General features: G+C 34.2%; 2 protein-coding genes across 2 annotated transcripts; one reads left to right on the forward strand and one right to left on the reverse strand.

Moving 5' to 3' along the window:
• Positions 1–619: 619 nt before the first annotated feature.
• zdhhc7 (zDHHC palmitoyltransferase 7) lies at positions 620–16,621 on the forward strand. Its single transcript, XM_039654430.2, has 8 exons — positions 620–788; positions 2,915–2,991; positions 5,821–6,117; positions 6,205–6,329; positions 8,817–8,913; positions 9,894–9,975; positions 10,179–10,309; positions 12,813–16,621. The coding sequence occupies exons 3-8, from the start codon at positions 5,827–5,829 to the stop codon at positions 12,990–12,992; spliced, it is 906 nt and encodes a 301-aa protein (XP_039510364.2). The 5' UTR covers positions 620–788; positions 2,915–2,991; positions 5,821–5,826; the 3' UTR covers positions 12,993–16,621.
• A 787-nt stretch (positions 16,622–17,408) lies between these two features.
• nip7 (NIP7 nucleolar pre-rRNA processing protein) lies at positions 17,409–19,750 on the reverse strand. Its single transcript, XM_039654431.2, has 5 exons — positions 19,595–19,750; positions 19,108–19,194; positions 18,511–18,649; positions 17,852–17,992; positions 17,409–17,745 (listed from the first exon to the last, which is right to left on the reverse strand). Exons 1-5 carry the CDS (start codon positions 19,648–19,650, stop codon positions 17,626–17,628), a joined length of 543 nt encoding a protein of 180 aa, XP_039510365.1. The 5' UTR covers positions 19,651–19,750; the 3' UTR covers positions 17,409–17,625.
• Between the last annotated feature and the right edge of the window lie 11 nt (positions 19,751–19,761).

Below are 19,761 nucleotides of genomic sequence, written 5' to 3' on the forward strand. Positions count from 1 at the left end.
CTATCTATCTATCTATCTATCTATCTATCTATCTATCTATCTATCTATCTATCTATCTATCTATCTATCTATCTATCTATCTATCTATCTATCTATCTATCTATCTATCTATCTATCTATCGTCTGTCTGTCTGCTCTCTCTCTCTCTCTCTGTGTGTGTGAGTGTGTTTGTTTCCAACATGTACCAGGCTTTAAAAAATAGTTCAAAATAATTCAACAACAATATATTGCTGCTCCCAAACCAGTACTTTGAACAATTTTCTCTGTATCAAATGATATGTAATTCTGAAATACTGTAATACAGTAATTAACCTTTTATAAAATTGTTACAGTAAAACACTTATAAAAAGCACTGGTAGCCTAGCATGGTACAAAATATATTTCAATTAGTCGAAAATGTCTCCTTGTCTTCATTGAATCCACATTACAAAACATTTGGCTCTCTGCACACTTGTCCCCTTTGAGGCCCTTCTCTTACAGTAAAAATGAATCCTTGCCACTGTGACAGAAAATGAGCAGAGCGAGCACACGAGACCTTGTCGCCGCAGCTCTTCGTATCCTTCGGTAGGGGTCAGAAGTGAGGCGACATGTGTTCGGGCCTGTCACTCGTCAGACAGCAGAAGCAGCAGAAATGATCGCACTGAACCCCGGAAGTGTATGTGACCCTCATCCCCATTTCTCACCCATGAAACCCTTTAAACAGTCTGAGAAATGAAATGATCTTTTTATATGTGCTCATCGCTCATCTGAGAATAACAGCTGGTGAATAAAATCTCATTTTGGAGGTGGTAAGTGAAATAAAACGTTCTGTATTTCGTTAAAGATAATAAATCATGATGATGTTTGTGTGGCTGCGATTTATCATTCGGATTTGAATGATTTAATGAGATTGTCCAAAAAATTAAGACTTATAAAGATAATATATTAGTTATTATAAAAGGATGTGGAAATCATAAAAATCAAACGACATATTAGATTAAGGGTGTGACGGGAGATTAGACTGAAAGAGAGATGTGTTATTATGAGGGTTGCTATATCGTTACTGGTTTATCAAAACACCACTCCAACAACAACAACAAAATATACAGTAGGCTACACTGAATTTGTCTTTTTATTATTGTGAGCTGTGAGAAATCCAAACACATTTCTTCATAACAGGCCAGTTCATAACACTTTCAGTTGTTTCTGTGTGAATAAGATTGAGTTTGTACGATTGTGTAAAGTTATATGTATTAATGATTGAATGTGAAGTGTATATCTAAGTATATTTGTATTGTTGCCGCTGACTAAGGGAAAATTGTGGATTTTATCAATGTTGAAATCATCAACCACAGCAGTGAATGTCAAAGGCGATGAAAGTGAAACTTAGTTTTTTTTAATATATATAATATTATGAGCTCTTAAACTTTCATCTTTTCACGTTAACTTGAAGTATTTAAAGGGGGATAGTATACGTGGAAATTATATTTATTAGTCATAATTTACTCACCCTCATATGACTTTTTCTACATGAAAACTAGCTAGTAAAAATCATTTGAATTATTTGTTTCATATTTACTCATGTACAATAATTATTCTTTCAAATGTTTTCCCTCTGTGTCATTTGAGTTGTATACTACATAACTAGATACATACCTAGACTTATCCATAGTAAGATATTTCCAAGAAATGGTAAAAAAAAAATGAGTATATTAATAGAATTATTAAACAGATGAATATAGTTATGAGACACTTGAAATGGATGTCATTGGCTTTAAAATTCATTCGGGCGTAATTTGTTACTGAACCTGCTTCTGTAATCAAGAACCAACATGTTTTTTTTTTTTTTAAGTCTGCTCTGATTTTGTTCCTAGATTTCTCATTCTGACTTAATTGTAGAAATTTTGACTGTATGTATACAAATATATGATGCATCGCATCCAAAATGATATGTGTGTGTACTGTGTATAATTATTTTGTACATAAATACACAAACATGCATGTATATATTTAAGAAATATTTGCAGGTGTATATATATATATATATATTTACATATAAATACATGTTTAAGAAAAAACACATTTTTCTTTAATATTTACATGTAAGTGTGTGTATTTATACAAAATAATTTTTACTATAATTTTTATTAAATAATTTTAAAATAAGACACAGTACACGCATATCATGTAAACACAAACTTTTTATTTCGGATGTGATTAATCACAATTAATCATTTATTTTATTATATATACATATATATATACAGTGTGTACATATATATATACAGTATATATATATATATATATATATTTATATATACACACACACTGTATATGAAGAGTTCAGATGCAAAAGCCTCTAAGTGACATTTGAAATTTTCTTCTAGAATGATCATTTTTATCAAGCTTGTATATTTAAGTTCAGTAATTTCACTTAAATTGCAATGAGGATTACCTATTAATTGTCATTTAAGTGAAATTACTGAACTTGAATATATAAGCTTGATAAAAATGATCATTTTAGAAGAAAATTTCAAATGGCATTTAGAGGCTTTTGCATCTGAACTCTTCATATATAAAATATAGTAAGTACAAAAAATAGTCAAAAAAAGGATTAATAGAAAATAGAAGCAATAAATTGGACTATTGTTCTGTTTGAAAAATGGCATATAGTTTAACCTGTGTTATATTAAGAATGGGGTTCAGATTAAGCTTTGTAAAATTTAGAGCTTTTGTTTAACAATGTATTTAAAGGATTATTAGAGATGATGCGAATGAAGGCTAATTATGTGTGAAGTATTATGACCACACACACACACACACAGCTCTGTCTGCATTGCCTCACTTACTGACTCGCTTTACTTTCTTGCTGTGAGAGCATATTCACTTATAGCATGATTTTCTTTTTCTCTATGTGTGTGTATGTCCTCTACAGGTTCCAGACTGTAGATGCCTTTGAGTTCAAGCCCAACAGGGTTTGAGAGGATGTCTTTGTAAGGGACGCTCTGCGTGGTGAGTACTTGCTAAGAAATTAGTATTTGCAGAAAAATAAAAAACATCCCTTGAACAAACCCCTCCCTCACCATAATACACTTTTGTAACTTATCCTGCACTGTCAGAGAAACAAATATGCAGGTGAGCATCTACTGTAAGTAATAGCTGATCAGTTCATGCAATATGTCTTTCAGTCCCTTTTATCCTTCTTTAGAATGAGTGTATATTGTCCCTGTCAGTTTTTGACGCTGACCATACACATCTCTCTTGTTTAAGGCTGTTTGGCCTTTGTTTTTGTAAGTGATTTGCATCTCAAAAGTATTTATGTAAATAAGATGCCAAGTTTCAGCCAATGTCCAAGGCTGAAACTCCTGCCATTTTTTCTTCAACAAAGGACGTTAGATTGGCAGCGATATTCCAGTGATACTAGGGTTGAAATTGCAAAACAGCCCCAGCTCTATAAGAGAGCCTCTTTTTTTTTAAGCTTGCACCCGAGCCTTTTACATGCTGAAATTTTAATTACAGAATGCTACGAAAATGAGGTTTCTTAGGTTTTCACTTTCACTTTGCTGTGGGATTTGGGGAATTTAAAATATTTAGTGGATTATATTATTGAGATAGAAGCTCATGCTTGATTGGCGTCGGTAAGTTTTTCTGCTCACCAAGGCTTTATTTATTATCTATAAAACAGTAAAAAACGTAATATTGTGAACTATTATTACAACTCAATTGTTTTCTATTGTGATTGTTTTAATGTAATTTATTCCTGTGATGCAAAGCTGAATTTTCAGCATCACATGATCCTTCAGACATCATTTTAATAGGAAAATTTCAGCATTCTATGATGAATAGAACATACAAAAGAACAGCATTTATTTGAAATGTCAATTTTGAAACATTATACATGCTTTTACCATCACTTTTGATCAATGCAATGCATCCTTGCTGATTAAAAGTCTTGATTTCTTTAAAAAAAAAAAAAAAAAAAAAAAACTTTAACAGTATTTTACCTGTTTGTGTTTAATTTCTATGGACAGGTTTTGTGAAATCACAATTCATTATTACAATTTTGATATTAGAGCAAAAACTACTAGCCTAAATTAATGTAAATTTAAAACATTGTGTGTTTCATGTATTCAGAGTTGTTTACAGTGTTAAAGAGATTCTCATGCTAAATATCCAAATGTGTGTTGAGTGAACAATCAAAAGCATCTCTCTCTTTAATTAGTTAAACATTCTATTAATTCGATACATTTAATTCATACATCTTTCTCAAGGTTTTTTTATCCATTCTGCCACTGATGGAGTTTTGGTTCCTTGCCAATGTTGCCTTGGCTTTTGGCTTGGTTAGTTAGGGACATTTAAAGGTACAATATGCAAGATTTTTTCGCCACCAGGGGTCGCTAACCTCTTACAATAACAAAGGCGTATATTGATGACGTATATTCTGCGTTAAGCGGAATTATGGATCTTGTCGTCAGGCTGATGGATTTTTTATGGATGAGTGAATACACTGATGTTTTTAACGTGACTGTGGTACGAAGCAGTGCGCGGTTGCTAATGAGAGACAGGTGTCAGTGCAACGCGAGTCCCGCGGATACAAAGGAATAAGGACATTTCATTCTACCGAACTACACGCAAGTGCTGAATTACTCACACAGGTCAGTTTATTAGAGGAATTAAACTTGAGGGAACGCAGCGCTGCTTCACTTGGTCTAACATTACACTATCACACTAGCAGCTGAACGGCATTTGAGTATGTTGAATGTTAGTTAGGTTGTATGAGACTAAGCTAGAGAATAACATTCAGATCATATTCTAACTTTTCATCATGTTGAACTAAATAAATAACATTGATTAGTTTGCTCAACTTTTGCTCACCTGTTTAATGAAGTAACCTGCAACACTCGCGTCTTTGTCTAAGTTAGTCGCGGATGTGGAGCTCTCGGCATCTCGAAAGATGTTGATCTTCGTTTTAGTCCTCTTTTTGTCTCAAAGTCTGCTTGCCAATGGTCCATAATGTATGAACAAAACAACAACTGCGTGAGCGTCCTTCTAGTCATAACGGGCATACCGACCCAGTTGTCAACGTCTGTCGCCATAGTTACGTTTGCAGTAAGAGGTCAAACCTGGCGGAAACCGGGGGTAACGCGGGTGTGTGACGTCATTGACTGGCGACTCCTCACCCCTGATCATACGCCCCATTTCCTTGGTTAAAATCGCAATTTTCTCACGATTTACAAATAGTTGAAAACATTTGGGATATTGTAAGTAATCAACTAAACAAAATATATAACATGATTGTCCTAGTGGTTTTGGGATATTTTACTGCAAAAATCCTGCATATTGTACCTTTAATATTCTACAATATTATTGATCTGCCTTATTTTAGTGGACGTTGACGCAATTTTCTTCTAGAAACAAACTTTGTTGTATTATTTTCATGTTATCACTGTAAAGCTGCTTTGAAGCGCTATATAAATAAAGGTGACTTGACTTTCCCTGATATATCCGTTCTTCTCTCTGTTTGCTCTGTTGTTGGTGTTTCTTTGTTATAATTGTATTGTACATCTTGAGTGGTATCTGTTGTTGGTTTTGGAGCAGTATAATGAGAATGAGGATGAGTAAGTAAGTACAGTAAGTACAGTTTTGGGCCCGATACTGGTATCGGTGCATTCCTAGTATTACCGGTATATCAGGTCATGCATTCCCTGGGAATCAAACTTATTACCTTGGTGTTGCTTGTGCAAGGCACATGTTGTGTTAAATGCTACTCTTACAGTACAACTATAGTAAAGCGTGTGAATCAGTGTTATGTCTGGCTCACCCCTCTCTCTCTCTTTGTAGGAGAGAATGCAGTCTTCAGGACACCGGTTGAGGGATGTGGAGCAGCACCAGCCCCTGCTCAGCGGAGGAGAGGAGGAAGTGGTGACGGCCGACCGCGTCTGGTTCATCCAGGACAGCTGCGGGATGGTGTGCGCATTCATGACCTGGTTTCTGGTTATGTATGCCCAATTTGTGGTGAACTTTGTCATGTTGCTCCCGTCCAAAAGCTTCTGGTACTCTCTCATCAATGGCGTGGCATTTAACTTCCTGGCTGTGTTAGCGCTGACATCGCATCTGCGAACCATGCTGTCAGATCCAGTAAGAAAGGACCATCATTTTAATTAAATGTGGTAATTAACTTTTTGTGATGAATGTTATTGATGGGCAGTGTATTGTGTTTATCAGGGAGCTGTTCCCAAAGGTAACGCCACTAAAGAATACATGGAGAGTCTGCAGCTGAAGCCAGGAGAGGTCATCTACAAGTGTCCTAAATGCTGCAGCATTAAACCAGAGAGAGCACACCACTGCAGGTGAGACCAACATCAGATAAATAAGACTTTTTTTTACTTTTCTTATCTTTATGTGGCCACATTTGTAGCACATTTGCAGGGTCTAAGGTGTTTTTGGGGTCCTTGAGATGTTTTAACATGCCCTGACATTTGTGCTTTTTTCAGTTGCTTAAAAACATTAATGACACGGGTGAAATTACACTCTATTTAGCACAAACAGGGCTACCATAATATGTGAGCAACATGTACATGTTTGTATTTTTGAGAATATTGTTTGTGCATTATAAGGCCACAAAACAGGGAGAAGTGAAAAAAGTGAGCTTGTTGCGCCAGTGCGATAGCCGACCACAGGGGGTTAAAACGTCAGAGCAGGTTTCTTGCAATAAAACCAGATAATTTGTGTCCATTTTATACCCTGTTATTTGTAGTTGCATGTAAATGACTTGTGTTGTGATTGGCTGATGCTGGGTTGTCATATCTTTACATGGTCCCGGTTTTGATGTCATAACTTATGTATTGACACAGATTCTCCATTTGATTAAATTTTGATTTAGTATCGATTAGTTGGGTCCTATCAGGTACAGTACAGGGGAAATTTCCTTAAGGAAAAAATGTCAACTAAAGGTCCGTTCACAATGGGCCAAATTTCACACGCGATATTTGGCCTACGGTTATTGCCTCGTGACTAAACCAAGGGTATCCAATGTGAGTGTGCACACCGACGCGAAAAACGGTACGCGTAAAAGTGTCTTTTTCTATGCCTCAGGTTCGTTTTTTTTGGTTTGACGCGCCACATCAAAAACTATTCTTTTGGTCACGTGTCTGGAGCTTCTGAAGTTACAGTTAAACGCAACTTGCATACTTAACGACAAAAAAGATATACGCCAAGTAGCGTCTACACTGCCGGGAAAAATAAGCCGAGGAAGATGCAAGGCAAGATGAATGTAGAGCTACTGGTCTCGTTGGTGTCAGAATAGCGACTACAAAATAAGACTATTTCTGTTTTACATTAAGCGCCATCTAATGTCAGGGAATGAATTTGCATGTTCACTCGGCCCATCGTCAGCAAAAATTGGTTGGGTGTGAACACAAAAAAAAACACGTTGAAAAACGCTGGCGAATAATGCAAGTCGCCATGAAACGTAAACTGAGATCGTCCTTTTTTCCTTATTGTGACGTATATCCGAGTGAAACGGCTTCTAAAATTAGAGGAAAATGTAGGGCGGGGCTTGGTTTCGTCCTTTGGGAATTGATTGGATCATTGGAGGTTGGGCGTTGCTAAGCGTTGCCAGTTTACAGTCAGTTGTGGAGGATTTCTCTCCACCGGAATCACCACCGTTATTCTCCCATGAAGAATGTTTAATTGAGGAATCCGGCGACGAGAACGAGTTCGAGCAGCCAAATTTTCCGGAAGGAATCACCCCATATTTATATGAACCTCCTGCAAACCAAGATGATTTAGGGATAGAAAAGAGGACGTGAGGAACACAACCCAAAATGCATGTAAACACCATATTCGCTGGCTGTCAGTGACACTGACGGTTTTCTGAGAGGCGGGCCAGTAACGAGACAGACCCCAATAGCCACACCCTCTAGTAATAGTTTTTGACTGGAAGAGAAGAGAAGTCATTTCGAGGGGGGAGGGAAGAGTAACGAATTTGATTAAAGATTATAAGGGTACATTATTTTTTTTAATTTTTTTTTAAATGAAGTGCACAGATAAATAATTTAAAATAAACACTACAATATTACATATAAAAATACGAATGGTAAAATTTGATTTCATGATGACTTTAAAGCTCCAAACCGCTGTTGGTACATCACTATAATATTATAGTTTAAAATGAACAGATTTATATGCTATTTACGTTTTAAATTACATAAGGACATTTTTATAATATTATAATACATTTTTACACTTTAAATGGTGGCTAATGGCTATCATACAAAACATGACAGATTTATTCAAAAATACATTACATATTGAAGAACATGTGAAGTAAAAGTACAATGAATATGAAATATAGTGCAAATATTTAGCAAAATGCTCTTCTCTAGAGTTCAGTTTTCTAGCTGTGTATTGAATGGCTTTTCTGAGGTAAATGAGGTATTGCATGACATTGTCTACAAGCTGTTTGAAAATACTGTTATAATTACATGAGACTGTACTGCCTCTTTCAACATACCTAATGACATTATTTTGTGCTGTAACTAGTCGTTAAGTGGAAGAGATGATCTTTTCTATGCTACAAATTTTTGTGCATTCATCAACTAAACTAAAAAAAACACCTGAAAGGTCGATTTGTGTGATTTTTAAGAATCAGTATCAGTTCTTAAAAATATTGCTCTTCCTGTTTTATTCCTTTCTTATTTTAAAGTGTGCTGTGGACTTTTTTTAAATGCTATTTTACATTATGTATCTCTTAGAGCCGAGTATCAGTGACTGCTGAATGTTTATAATCTTGTTTTAAAACTGGTCTGTGCTCTTCTCCTTGTTCTGTTTATTAGTATCTGTAAGAGATGCATCAGAAAGATGGATCACCACTGTCCTTGGGTCAACAACTGTGTAGGCGAGAACAATCAGCGATTCTTTGTCCTCTTCACTGTAAGTGTGTCTAAGACTGCTGTGGTTTCTTGTACAGTTTTTTTTTTTATGGTAGAATTGCTGACAAAATCATCCAATTGAAATTTGAAAACATCTGATTATGATGTGTGAGCCATGACCACAAAATTGTCTGAGTTCTGTATCAATGCTACAATTATTTGTTTATCTGTTGATCTTTAACTGTAACTTTGTTTGACAACTGAAAACTGAAAAAACTGAAAAAAAGTCCAATGGGGATTGGCTAATTTACTGTATTGATGGAAAGAAATGTGATCATTACTAAATTATTTAAATTATTATTATATATATATAATATATATATATTATAATATTATATATATATATTATAATAATTATTATTATATAAATTATTGTAAAAGTAAAAATTAAAAGTAAAAATAATTACTTTTGTATTATTATTGTAAGGTACTTTTACCCAGTAAATTGCATTATTGCCCTTAACCAATTATCTTTTCTTCTGGTAAATGTTACAGGCATCAGTGTACATCAATATTGTGAGGTTTTTATCTTAAGAAACCAGCATTTTAAAGCATGGCAACATTTAAATGATCATGAAACCTGCTGCATGTCAATGAAAACAACAAAAGCACTCATTATGATTACTACTAAGGGGAAAGTGTTTGTTTTTGTCTGACCTATTTCATTCTTTGAGTTTAAAAAGCAAAACTTTAAAAAGCTAAACCAACGTAACGAAAAGTAAAAAAAAAAATTATATATATACAGTATATATATATATTAGGGGTGTAACAATATATCGCTATACAAAATGCAACAATACGTATTGTGGATAGTGAGAATATGTATCGTGGATAGTTCCCCCAAAATAAAAATTAATGTGTGAGAAAAAATTCATGTTTTGAGGTGTGAACATCCTGGCTAAAACAGGGGGGTTTCATGACACTTTAATGTGTTGAATTTTAAATAATATTTGACTTTAATGTGTTTTTCTTTCTCCTCAGATGTACATAGCCTCCATTTCATTGCATGCACTGTGTCTCAGCGGTTTCCATTTCTTCACCTGTGTCAGAGTCCAGTGGAATGGTGGGTAATACACATTTTAGATTTGCTGGAGGACAGATAATTTTATGCTAGATGTATATATACATACAGTATATATATATATATATATATCTGTCCTACTGTTATATATGGTCCTACTGTTCTTTTATTTCTCATACAAAGCATGAGACAGCATTAATTTTGACAGCATCATCTCATCTGTGTTTATCTTCTCTGTTCTGTAGAGTGTAGTGATTTCTCCCCACCTGTGGCGGTCTTGCTGCTGATTTTTCTGTGTCTGGAAGCGCTGCTGTTTCTCACCTTCACTGCTGTCATGTTCGGCACTCAGATTCACTCCATCTGTAATGATGAGACTGTAAGTTGACAAACTCCTGAAGTCCTCCTACCCAGTTACTACCATTACTTCTTATTACCTTTACAGCCAAATTTGATATATTCTTTATTGCAATTTATTGCTATATATATATACTGTATATATATATATTCTGAACAAAATAACCTGTAACACACTGTCGCATACGCCGATCCCGAGCATCCCAAACATGCTTAATGGGTGACATGTCCAGTGAGTATGCAGGCCATGCAAGAACTGGGATGTTTTCAGCTTCCAGGAATTGTGTTGAGATCCTTGCAACATCCTTGGGGCCGTGCATTATCATGCTGCAACATGAAGTGATGGTCGTGGGTGAATGGCAAAACAATGGGCCTCAGGATCTCATCACGGTATCTCTGTGCATTCAAAATGCCATCAATAAAATGCACCTGTGTCCATAACATACTCCTGCCCATACCACAACCACATACCAAACTATGGGCCACTCGATCCACAACACTGACATCAGCAAACCGCTCGCCCACACAACGCTATACACGCTGTCTGTCACCTGCCCTGTACAGTGAAACCGGGATTCATCCGTGAAGAGAACACCTCTCCAAAGTGCCAGACGCCATTGAATGTGAGCAGTTGCCCACTCAAGTCGGTTACGACAACGAACTGCAGTTTGAGACCCCGATGAGGACGACGAGCATGCAGATGAGCTTCCCTGAGACTGTTTCTGACAGTTTGTGCAGAAATTCTTTGGTCATGGAAACCAATTGTTGCAGCAGCTGTCCGGGTGGCTGGTCTCAGATGATCTTGGAGGTGAAGTGGAGGTCCTGGGCTGGTGTGGTTGCACGCGTGTCTGCTGTTGTGAGGCCGGTTGGATGTACATTCTCTGAAACACCTTTGGAGACGGCGTATGGTAGAGAAATGAACATTTAAATTCATGGGCAACAGCTCTGGTGGACATTCCTGCAGTCAGCAAGCCAATTGCACAGTCCCTCAAAACTTGTGACATTTGTGGCATTGTGATTTGTGATAAAACTGCACATTTTAGAGTGGCCTTTAATTGTGGCCAGCCTAAGGCACACCTGTGCAATAATCATGCTGTCTAATTAGCATCTTAAAATGCCACACCTGTAAGGTGAATGGATAACCTCGGCAAAGGAGAAGTTCTCACTAACACAGATTTGTGAACAATATTTGAGAGAAATAGGCCTTTTGTGTACACAGAAAAAGTCTTAGATCTTTGAGTTTAGCTCGTGAAAAATGGGGGGAAAAACAAAAGTGTTTATTTTGTTCAGTGTACAGTAGTCAAAGTTTAAAGTGTATCAAAAAAGTCAAAAATGTTAATCAAAGTTGTCCTAAGACATGAATGGGTATTGCTCAAAATCCATTACCGGTCAAAATTTTATTTAATGTGCCTTTGCTAATTAAAAGTATTGATTTCTTTTTTTCCCTTTAAAAAAAACAAAACAAAACAAAACAAAAAACAGCATGTACATATATTACATGTTTGGGTTTTTTTGTTTGTTTTTTTAAAGAATCAAAACTTTTAATTAGCGAAGGCACATTAAATTAATTTAAAAAAAAAAGACAGGAAAGCCATTTATGAAATTAATAAATATGACAAAAAAATACCATTTATAATAAATGCTGTTATTTTGAACTTTCTATTCATCAAAAAATGCTAAAAAAAAGAAAGTTTCCAAACAAATATTAGGCAACACAACTGTTTAACATTAATAATAATAAGAAATGTTTCTTTAGCACCCAATTAGCATATTAGAATGATGTTTTTAAGGATAATGTGAGATTGAAGACTGGAGTAATGATGCTGAAAATTCAGCTTTGCTTCTCAGGAATAAATGACACTTTTAAATATATTACAAAAGAAATCAGTTCATTTAAATTGTAATAATATTTTATATAATAGTTTTTTTGATTAAATAAATGCAGCCTTGGTGAGACTACTTTCAAGACATTAAAAAAAAAACTAAACCTAATGGCACTGTATGAATACTGAATAGTATATAACAATAAAAATAAGATTATTTTTCATGTAATGCAACATTATTTCTCAGAACAATAATTCAAATTCACTGTATTTGTGTTTTGGAATAATGTGCTGACAGTATTAACCTTAAAGGGATACTCCACATTTTTTTTTTTTTTTTTTTTTTTGGAAATAGGCTCATTTTACCACTCCTCCAGAGTTAAACAGTTGGGTTTTACCATTTTCTAATGTATTCAGCCATTTTTTTTAAATATATTTAGAAGAATATCAGTAACCAGACAGTTTCTGGTCTCATTGACTTCTGTAGTATATTTTTTTCCTACTATGGAAGTCAATGAGACGAGAAACTGTCTGGTTATATCAGAAAATTGGTTGAATGGATTTGAAAACGGTGAAACTCAACTGTTTAACTCTGGGGGAGTGGTAAAATGAGCCTATCTCCAAAAAAGTGGAGTATACCTTTAATACGGTTTAATGTAATTAATTTATTATAACAATGACAATGACAATTCTCGCTCACAGGAAATCGAGCGGTTGAAGAACGAAAAGCCCACGTGGGAGCGGCGGGTGCGATGGGAGGGGATGAAAGCTGTTTTCGGTGGCCCGCCCTCTCTGCTCTGGTTCAACCCTTTCGCTGGACTCCGCCTCCAGCGCCTGCTGATGGTTCGTGTCCGGAAGGGCGGGGCCGAGTTCTCAGTTTGAGTGAAGAATGCTGTCTATGAAGGCATTTCCATCTGCCTTCATGCCCATTATCCCCCCTTCCCCCACCCCCCTTCCTCACATAGGACATAGGAGTCCTTATTTAATGCTGATGCAGGTTTGGAGGTACTACAGTGAAAACCTGTCAAATAACTGATGTCGCCCCTGGAACAATGAGGCTACGTCTCGATACAGCCTGTGTCCACACATTATTACCTCGTTTGGCGGATCATACTTGTTATGCTCATATTTTCTTCATGAACATTCACACTCATGGGGTTTTGATTTGCTTTTTACGTGGACTATTTTTGCCGTTTGCAAATTTACGGAACAGTCGAAGGTTGTCAGTATCCATAATCCAGCCTGAGGAAACTACATCTTGTGATTTTTAAGTAGAGCTTCTGCGTGACAAAAATAATGGCTAACATGCAATGGTTAGATCATAAACCAAGCGAATTTCACAAAAACTGTCAAGAAATGTCCGTGTTCTTATCACCCCAAAATCAAAAGGAAAAAAGAAGAAATTATAACGATAAAGAAGGCTTGCAGCTTTTTACATCGAAAGAAAATGAATCTCATTTGCATTATTGTAATGATTTATTATTTAAAATGTAAAGTATTTATATATAATAATATTATTTGTTGTACTGAATTTAATTTATGCTGATTTTAATGTAATTCATTATAACAATGACAGTGAGATTTTCATACTACATTAATAAGAATCTCAATTATAAAGAAAATGTCAAAATGCACAAATAAATGGCAGATAAAATAGGCTTAAATTTCTTTATGTAAAGTATCATTTATAGTTTTTTTTTCTTTTCCTTTTGAAGTTAGTGTGGAATATGAGCAGGACATTTCCGTTTCCTGAGATTTACTTGGGTGTTAAGTGCTTGCGGCTGGTTTAGTCACCTTAAACACAATAACCTAAATGATGAAGTCATTTTAAAATCGTCTCGTCTCCATGTATTGTAGAGATAATAATAGCCTCTTTCCGTAGTCTTGAAATAAATGCCAATCCCACAAAGAACTTGAATGGTCGATGTGACGATATATAATTCTTACATTGACCTTAGGCTGCTTTGTGAGATAAATACAGACAAATCACATTATGGCACACATAATTAAATGATGTCCTCCGTTGCGTATGAGCCAGGAACTCTAATTAATGTGTATTACAAATTTAACACGCGGCCGTTAAATGAGGTGAGGTGTCATTGTAGTGAGACTTTGCGATCTCAAGCAAATATGCTGCACAATTCACAGAGGCTGACTATCACTTTGTGTTTTATACTTGTTGCTTCGTGGTTTCATTGTCTTCTTCACTTTTATGCTTTTACCTTTAGCTTAGAGAATCGTTTCATGGTGACCTTTTGGAAAATATTTTTATCATACAAAGCTGGAACTCGTCTCGGCACAAGGGAATCTCGCAAAATCTGTCAAGATCATCTTCGTGTCATATTTGAGCCTCAAATGAAAAGATAAAAACAAGAAATTATATTTTGCATAAAGACAGTCAAATGTACTTTAGGCACTTCCCCATAAATTCTTAATGTAATACAATTTTATTTGTATGTTTTTTTTTTCTTTTTCTTTCATTAATCTCTAACGATATAATTAATTCTATCATTTACACTTTAAAATGTTTACATCATACTAGTTTTTATTGTACTCCTGTTCATTTAAGATCGTTTTGTTTTTATTGTGTTACTCTACAGTGTAAAAATGAATATTATCTAATCAAAAAAATTGTGGCAACAGATTAAAAGCAATATTATTAATTCAATGTAACAAATTAGAATTGAGTAATAATTATTCAAATTAATTCCTTAAAAGTTAACCATTTAAAATGAGTAAAACTTACAAAAAAAAAAAACATAAATTTGAGTCACCATTGTGGTGATCAGTGTTAGTTTTAAAATTATGGTTTTCTCTTTCAGTGATTCTGCTTGTTAACATCAGGTGTCTTCAATTTCTTAATTAATCTCTGACGTCTGTTTGTTACATTTTTTGGTGTAAACTTTATTCCTTTTAAATGGTTAACTTTTAAGGAATAATTTGATTAATTATTTCTCAATTCTAATTTGTTAAATTGAATTAATAATATTACTTGTAATCTGTTGCCACAATTCTATTGATTAGATAAAGCATATTCATTTTTACAGTGTGTAATCAGAATGTCACAATGCCATAAATCCTTTCTTCATGTAATGTATAATTTCCTATTTTTTTCTTTGGATTTTGAAGGGAAATATGTCCTGGATGTGTTCTTGACTGCCTTTGTGAGATTGGTAGTCAACCCCCTTCTGTATTATTAGAAAATGTATTGCTTTTATTTAAAAAAATATATTCAAAACATATTTTTTAAAAAACATAACGGCAGTACATGAGAATTATATCACAGCACTAAAAGGCCAGTTTAGATGGGTCTAGATAGATATTTTTAAGAGACTTTGAAAACCACTCCATATTTACCAAGCAGAAGAGATGCATAGACTGTACGTGTTAACAGTCTTGGGTATTATGTTTACAATCAAGCATTGATTTGAATATGTGTTGATGCTTTGGTTCTGGTTCGAGGCCAACTGGATTTTACCACAAATGACTAAAGAAAGGAATTGACAGTTGATTCTTTCATATCCATGATTTCTAGATCAAATAATACAACAAAACTAATAAGACTTGCTCTAAATTTTACCTTTTGCCATTACAGTGTAATTCCAGCGTTTTATTTGTTACAAAAAGTAATGAGTTTTGTGTGCCAATTTGATGCGACATATGAGAATGAAACCTTCTTTTACACATTCCCATCATCAGACGGTTCATGCAGTGGAACTCAGATTGGACTGAATGGCTTGGTGTCATTCATTTTAAAGTAACAAAGTCTAATAGTTATTCATTTTCTGTAAAGGGAATATTTACTATATGCAAGCCCTGAAGATCATGTTTTGAAATTGATATGAGAAGACTTGCCTTTTATCAGCACATCACTAAGAATGTATCAGATGCTTTTTATACCTTGTTTAAATTTGGTAGAAAAGGGACAGTTATTTTCTTTGCATTAGAATAGTTTGTTTTACGTTCTGTACTATAACTATTACTGCGACAGTATTTGCCTGACCTCAACTCTATTTTTTAAACATGCTTTAGACTTGTAATTGTAGATATTACTTGACTGTAAAAGCTGAGGGATGTTTGCTCTTAAATGACCTTCATTAACCTCAGATAGCATTAGGGATTAAACTATTGCATATGTTGTCAGACCTTTGGGAATTTATTGGTCATTAAACTAAATTATCATCTTAACCAACAAAGTCTAGAAATTTTGTCTCCAACCTTCACCCTTTCCCCACATGAGCTCTTTATAGTGCTGCGGATTTCACTGAAACGGGTCATTATAGCCCGAAATGTCTCAAATCTTCGAGCTCATTTTAACTGTCTGAACTCGGGACGTTGGAAACCGGGCTTACGGCCACAAAGCAAAGGTTATGAAATTATGTCTGTAATAAATGGTGTAAACAAATATTGTTCCGATACTTTCATGTGTCATAAAGTTATGTTCTTTCTTATGTAAAGTTATTTTACAAAAAGTCATTAGATTTAAAAGCTATTAAAGTCTAAAGTGCAAATCTCTGTGATTTTGTTTAATTTTTTTATCTCAAGCCTGCATTTATTGGATCAAATACAGTAAAATTTAGGGCTGGGCAACGATAAATCGTGATTAATCGCATCCAAAATAAAAGCTTGTGTTTACATAATATATGTGTAAATACTGCGTATGATTATTTTGTATGTAAAAATTTACACACATGCATGTACAATATATAATTAAAGAAAAATGTGTTGATATATAAAATATTAATATTTAATATAAATTATGTAAAAATATGTATCAAAAAATTCTGTGTGTGTATTTATAAATACAAAATAATTATACACAGTACACACACATATATTATGTAAACACAAACTTTTATTTTGGATACGATTAATCGCGATTAATCGTTGCCCAGCCCTAAATTGTAAAATAACTTTTTTCAATGTGAATTTAAGCAAAGTTTTCAGCATCAATCCTCCAGTCTTCAGTCACATGATCCTTCAGAAAGCATTCTAATATGCTGATTTGCTGAAACATATCTTACTATTATCAATGTTGACAACAGTTATGCCGATTAATATTTTCGATGAAAGGGTATAAAATTCTTTTCATGACACTTTGATGAATAGAAAGTTAAAAAGTACACCATTTGTTTTTAATTTTTTGTAACAATGTTAGTATTTAATGCCAAAAGAAAAATATTTTTTGCAGTAATAAAAACATCTGAATTTGTATTGGTCAAAAGAGTAGCAAGTCTAATTTCACTGTGAATGTTGCTTTTAACTAAATTATTCTTGAAAATGTTTGTTGTAACTTGGTTTGGTTTTGAATCCCATTTTATTAAATCAGAAGAAAATAATTCATAAATGCAAAAACTTACAGTAACTAGGTAAAAACTTTTTTTTGATACAGAAAAGGTCAATGAAAATCAAATACAATTCGATTTGATTGAAATTTGAAAGTTTGCGAAACTTGTGACTTCCAATAGCCAGAATGTAATGAACTGTCCATGAGTACTGCTGTTATTATATGCTCTTATGTCAGCGTGTCTTCACTTCTGATGTACTCTCCAATATCAGCCTGATGGAAAACCACAATGGACATGGGGTCGACCCTCCGACACTCCTGTGTGGTCTTCGCTGCGACCCCAAAGCCCTGAAATGAGATCAAGACAGTGAGTGCATTCAAAGGTCACTAAATACTTTTCTGAACATGACAACAGTTGTTTCATCTTGAGGATTTTCAAAAAAAAATGTCTCACCAGTGGTACATCAGACATTGAATACACCACCACTCCTTGGTACTGCGATGTGTTTTCTGTGATTCTCCCCAGACCGGATTTCATGATGTGATTTCCATACAGGAACGACTGCTCTGATCCAGGCTTCACCCACACCTTAAACTTCAGAGGCATACATGAAGCAGATTACATTATGAACCGAGCGTCCCTGTATATGAAGCAGGATTATTATTGTTAACTAAAACTATTAAACATTAATGTTAATATAAATAAAGCTGAAATAAAATGTATAAATATACGCTGAAAAACTTGGTAACATGAATAATACAGCATTTTAAGTTGTTCTCATGAATCAGTATAAATGGATCATCTTGACAACATTGTTTGTGGAAAATGCGAAGGAAATTATGTTTACACTTTTTGTACATATTTGTTGTGTAAACATACCCTAATGCTAAAATAAACCTAAATAGAAGGTTAAAAGAAAACTTAATACAAATTAAACAAAATTACCAAGCTAATTCAAAATATTAATAAAACTGAAATATTAGTGCTTATAAGAAGCTTCAGTGCAACTTCACAGTAATATAACGAGGATAATAGCAGTGTTATAAATAATGTAATGTTGTATTAAGTAATAATGTAATGTTACAAAATACATAATCATAATGAATATTTACCTTAGCATATGGTGCGAGGAAATCGAGAGCTGTGATGTGCAAACGGAACTTCTGCGTCTTCGTGAACTTTCCAAAACACGTGCCAACTGATACCAGTTTATCTCTGGAGATATTTGTAGCCAACTTCAGGATTTTTTCACTAGAATGCAGGAGATGTCAATAAAGATTACTACTCAATCACACTCATATTTACATTATTGCTGCAATAAAGCTCCCATGAAAATAAAACTGGACTTGGATAGTCAAGTCACCTTTACGTAGTGCTTCATACAATACAGATTGTATCAAAGCAGCTTCACAGTAATTAACGGGACAATAGAAAACTTCATAATATATGAGAAAAACAAATTCTGCTATAAAGCAGCTCTAAAAAGACAAAGTGACACTATTCTGCTCAAGTCAGTTGTAAAATTATTGCAGCCACATGCATTAAAAACACTTGTTTTGGCACCAAAATAAAGATTATACTAGTCTTGTCCAAAGCAAACCGACTACTGCTACTCTTTTAAAAAAGGAATAAGAAATTTCACAAGGACATTTTTATGGCGATCACATTTTAATTCACATTTAACAGACAGTAGACACTGACATCCTTACCTCATATAATATACTCGGTCATTGTGAAGTCTGAAACAGTAAGTCCCGTCAGGCCGATCAATAAGAAGTTTGATATTCTCCCCAATGCTAGAAACACACAAAAATAGGAATAATAAATTCAATTTACATTAAAAAAAAAAAAACTTAAAGTCTAATTTAAAATAGTTTTGGGCGCTATGATGTAGCAGACAACATTTAAAAAATAATGATATTAATAGAATAAAAGCAGTAAATAATATTAGAATATATAACGTTAAATCATATTAACGTAAAACACTGCAAAACATAATACAAGTACCAATAAAAGAACAACAACAACACATCACAAACAATAAATCCAACGATATTTCCTAATATATATATAGTTAACATTATTAATTAAGTAAAAAGTACCATAGTGTGTTTTATTTTACACATGACTTGATCACACAATCTGGCTACACTTTTGTTAATCTCTAAATGAATCTTAACGAAACATGTCACTTACTATTTAGAGAGTTTCTCAAACATTGTTTTTGTCTCTTCGTCTGTTAAAGGACGCATGGTGCAAAGAATAATTCGTTTCTCTTAAAGAAGCTAAAAACGGCAGCTCCTACAGAAACAACGCAGAAGCCACGTGGGTTCTGTCCGTCGCACACTTGTGACGTCGTGGTT

Source organism: Pimephales promelas, chromosome 10 (assembly GCF_988280905.1).
Source record: "Pimephales promelas chromosome 10, fPimPro1.hap1.1, whole genome shotgun sequence".
In the NCBI taxonomy this organism is placed as follows: Eukaryota; Metazoa; Chordata; class Actinopteri; order Cypriniformes; family Leuciscidae; genus Pimephales; species Pimephales promelas.

What these genes read in the sequence shown, in the direction of transcription:
- zdhhc7 (XM_039654430.2), top strand. Translation starts at nt 5,827, where the DNA reads ATGCAGTCTTCAGGACACCGGTTGAGGGATGTGGAGCAGCACCAGCCC. An exon ending in GAACCATGCTGTCAGATCCA is followed by an intron (nt 6,118 to 6,204) that starts GTAAGAAAGGAC and finishes TGTGTTTATCAG; the next exon opens with GGAGCTGTTCCCAAAGGTAA. An exon ending in TGTCAGAGTCCAGTGGAATG is followed by an intron (nt 9,976 to 10,178) that starts GTGGGTAATACA and finishes TCTGTTCTGTAG; the next exon opens with AGTGTAGTGATTTCTCCCCA.
- nip7 (XM_039654431.2), bottom strand. Translation starts at nt 19,650, where the DNA reads ATGCGTCCTTTAACAGACGAAGAGACAAAAACAATGTTTGAGAAACTC. An exon ending in TCCTCGCACCATATGCTAAG is followed by an intron (nt 17,993 to 18,510) that starts GTAAATATTCAT and finishes ATGCCTCTGAAG; the next exon opens with TTTAAGGTGTGGGTGAAGCC. An exon ending in CAATGTCTGATGTACCACTG is followed by an intron (nt 17,746 to 17,851) that starts GTGAGACATTTT and finishes ATCTCATTTCAG; the next exon opens with GGCTTTGGGGTCGCAGCGAA.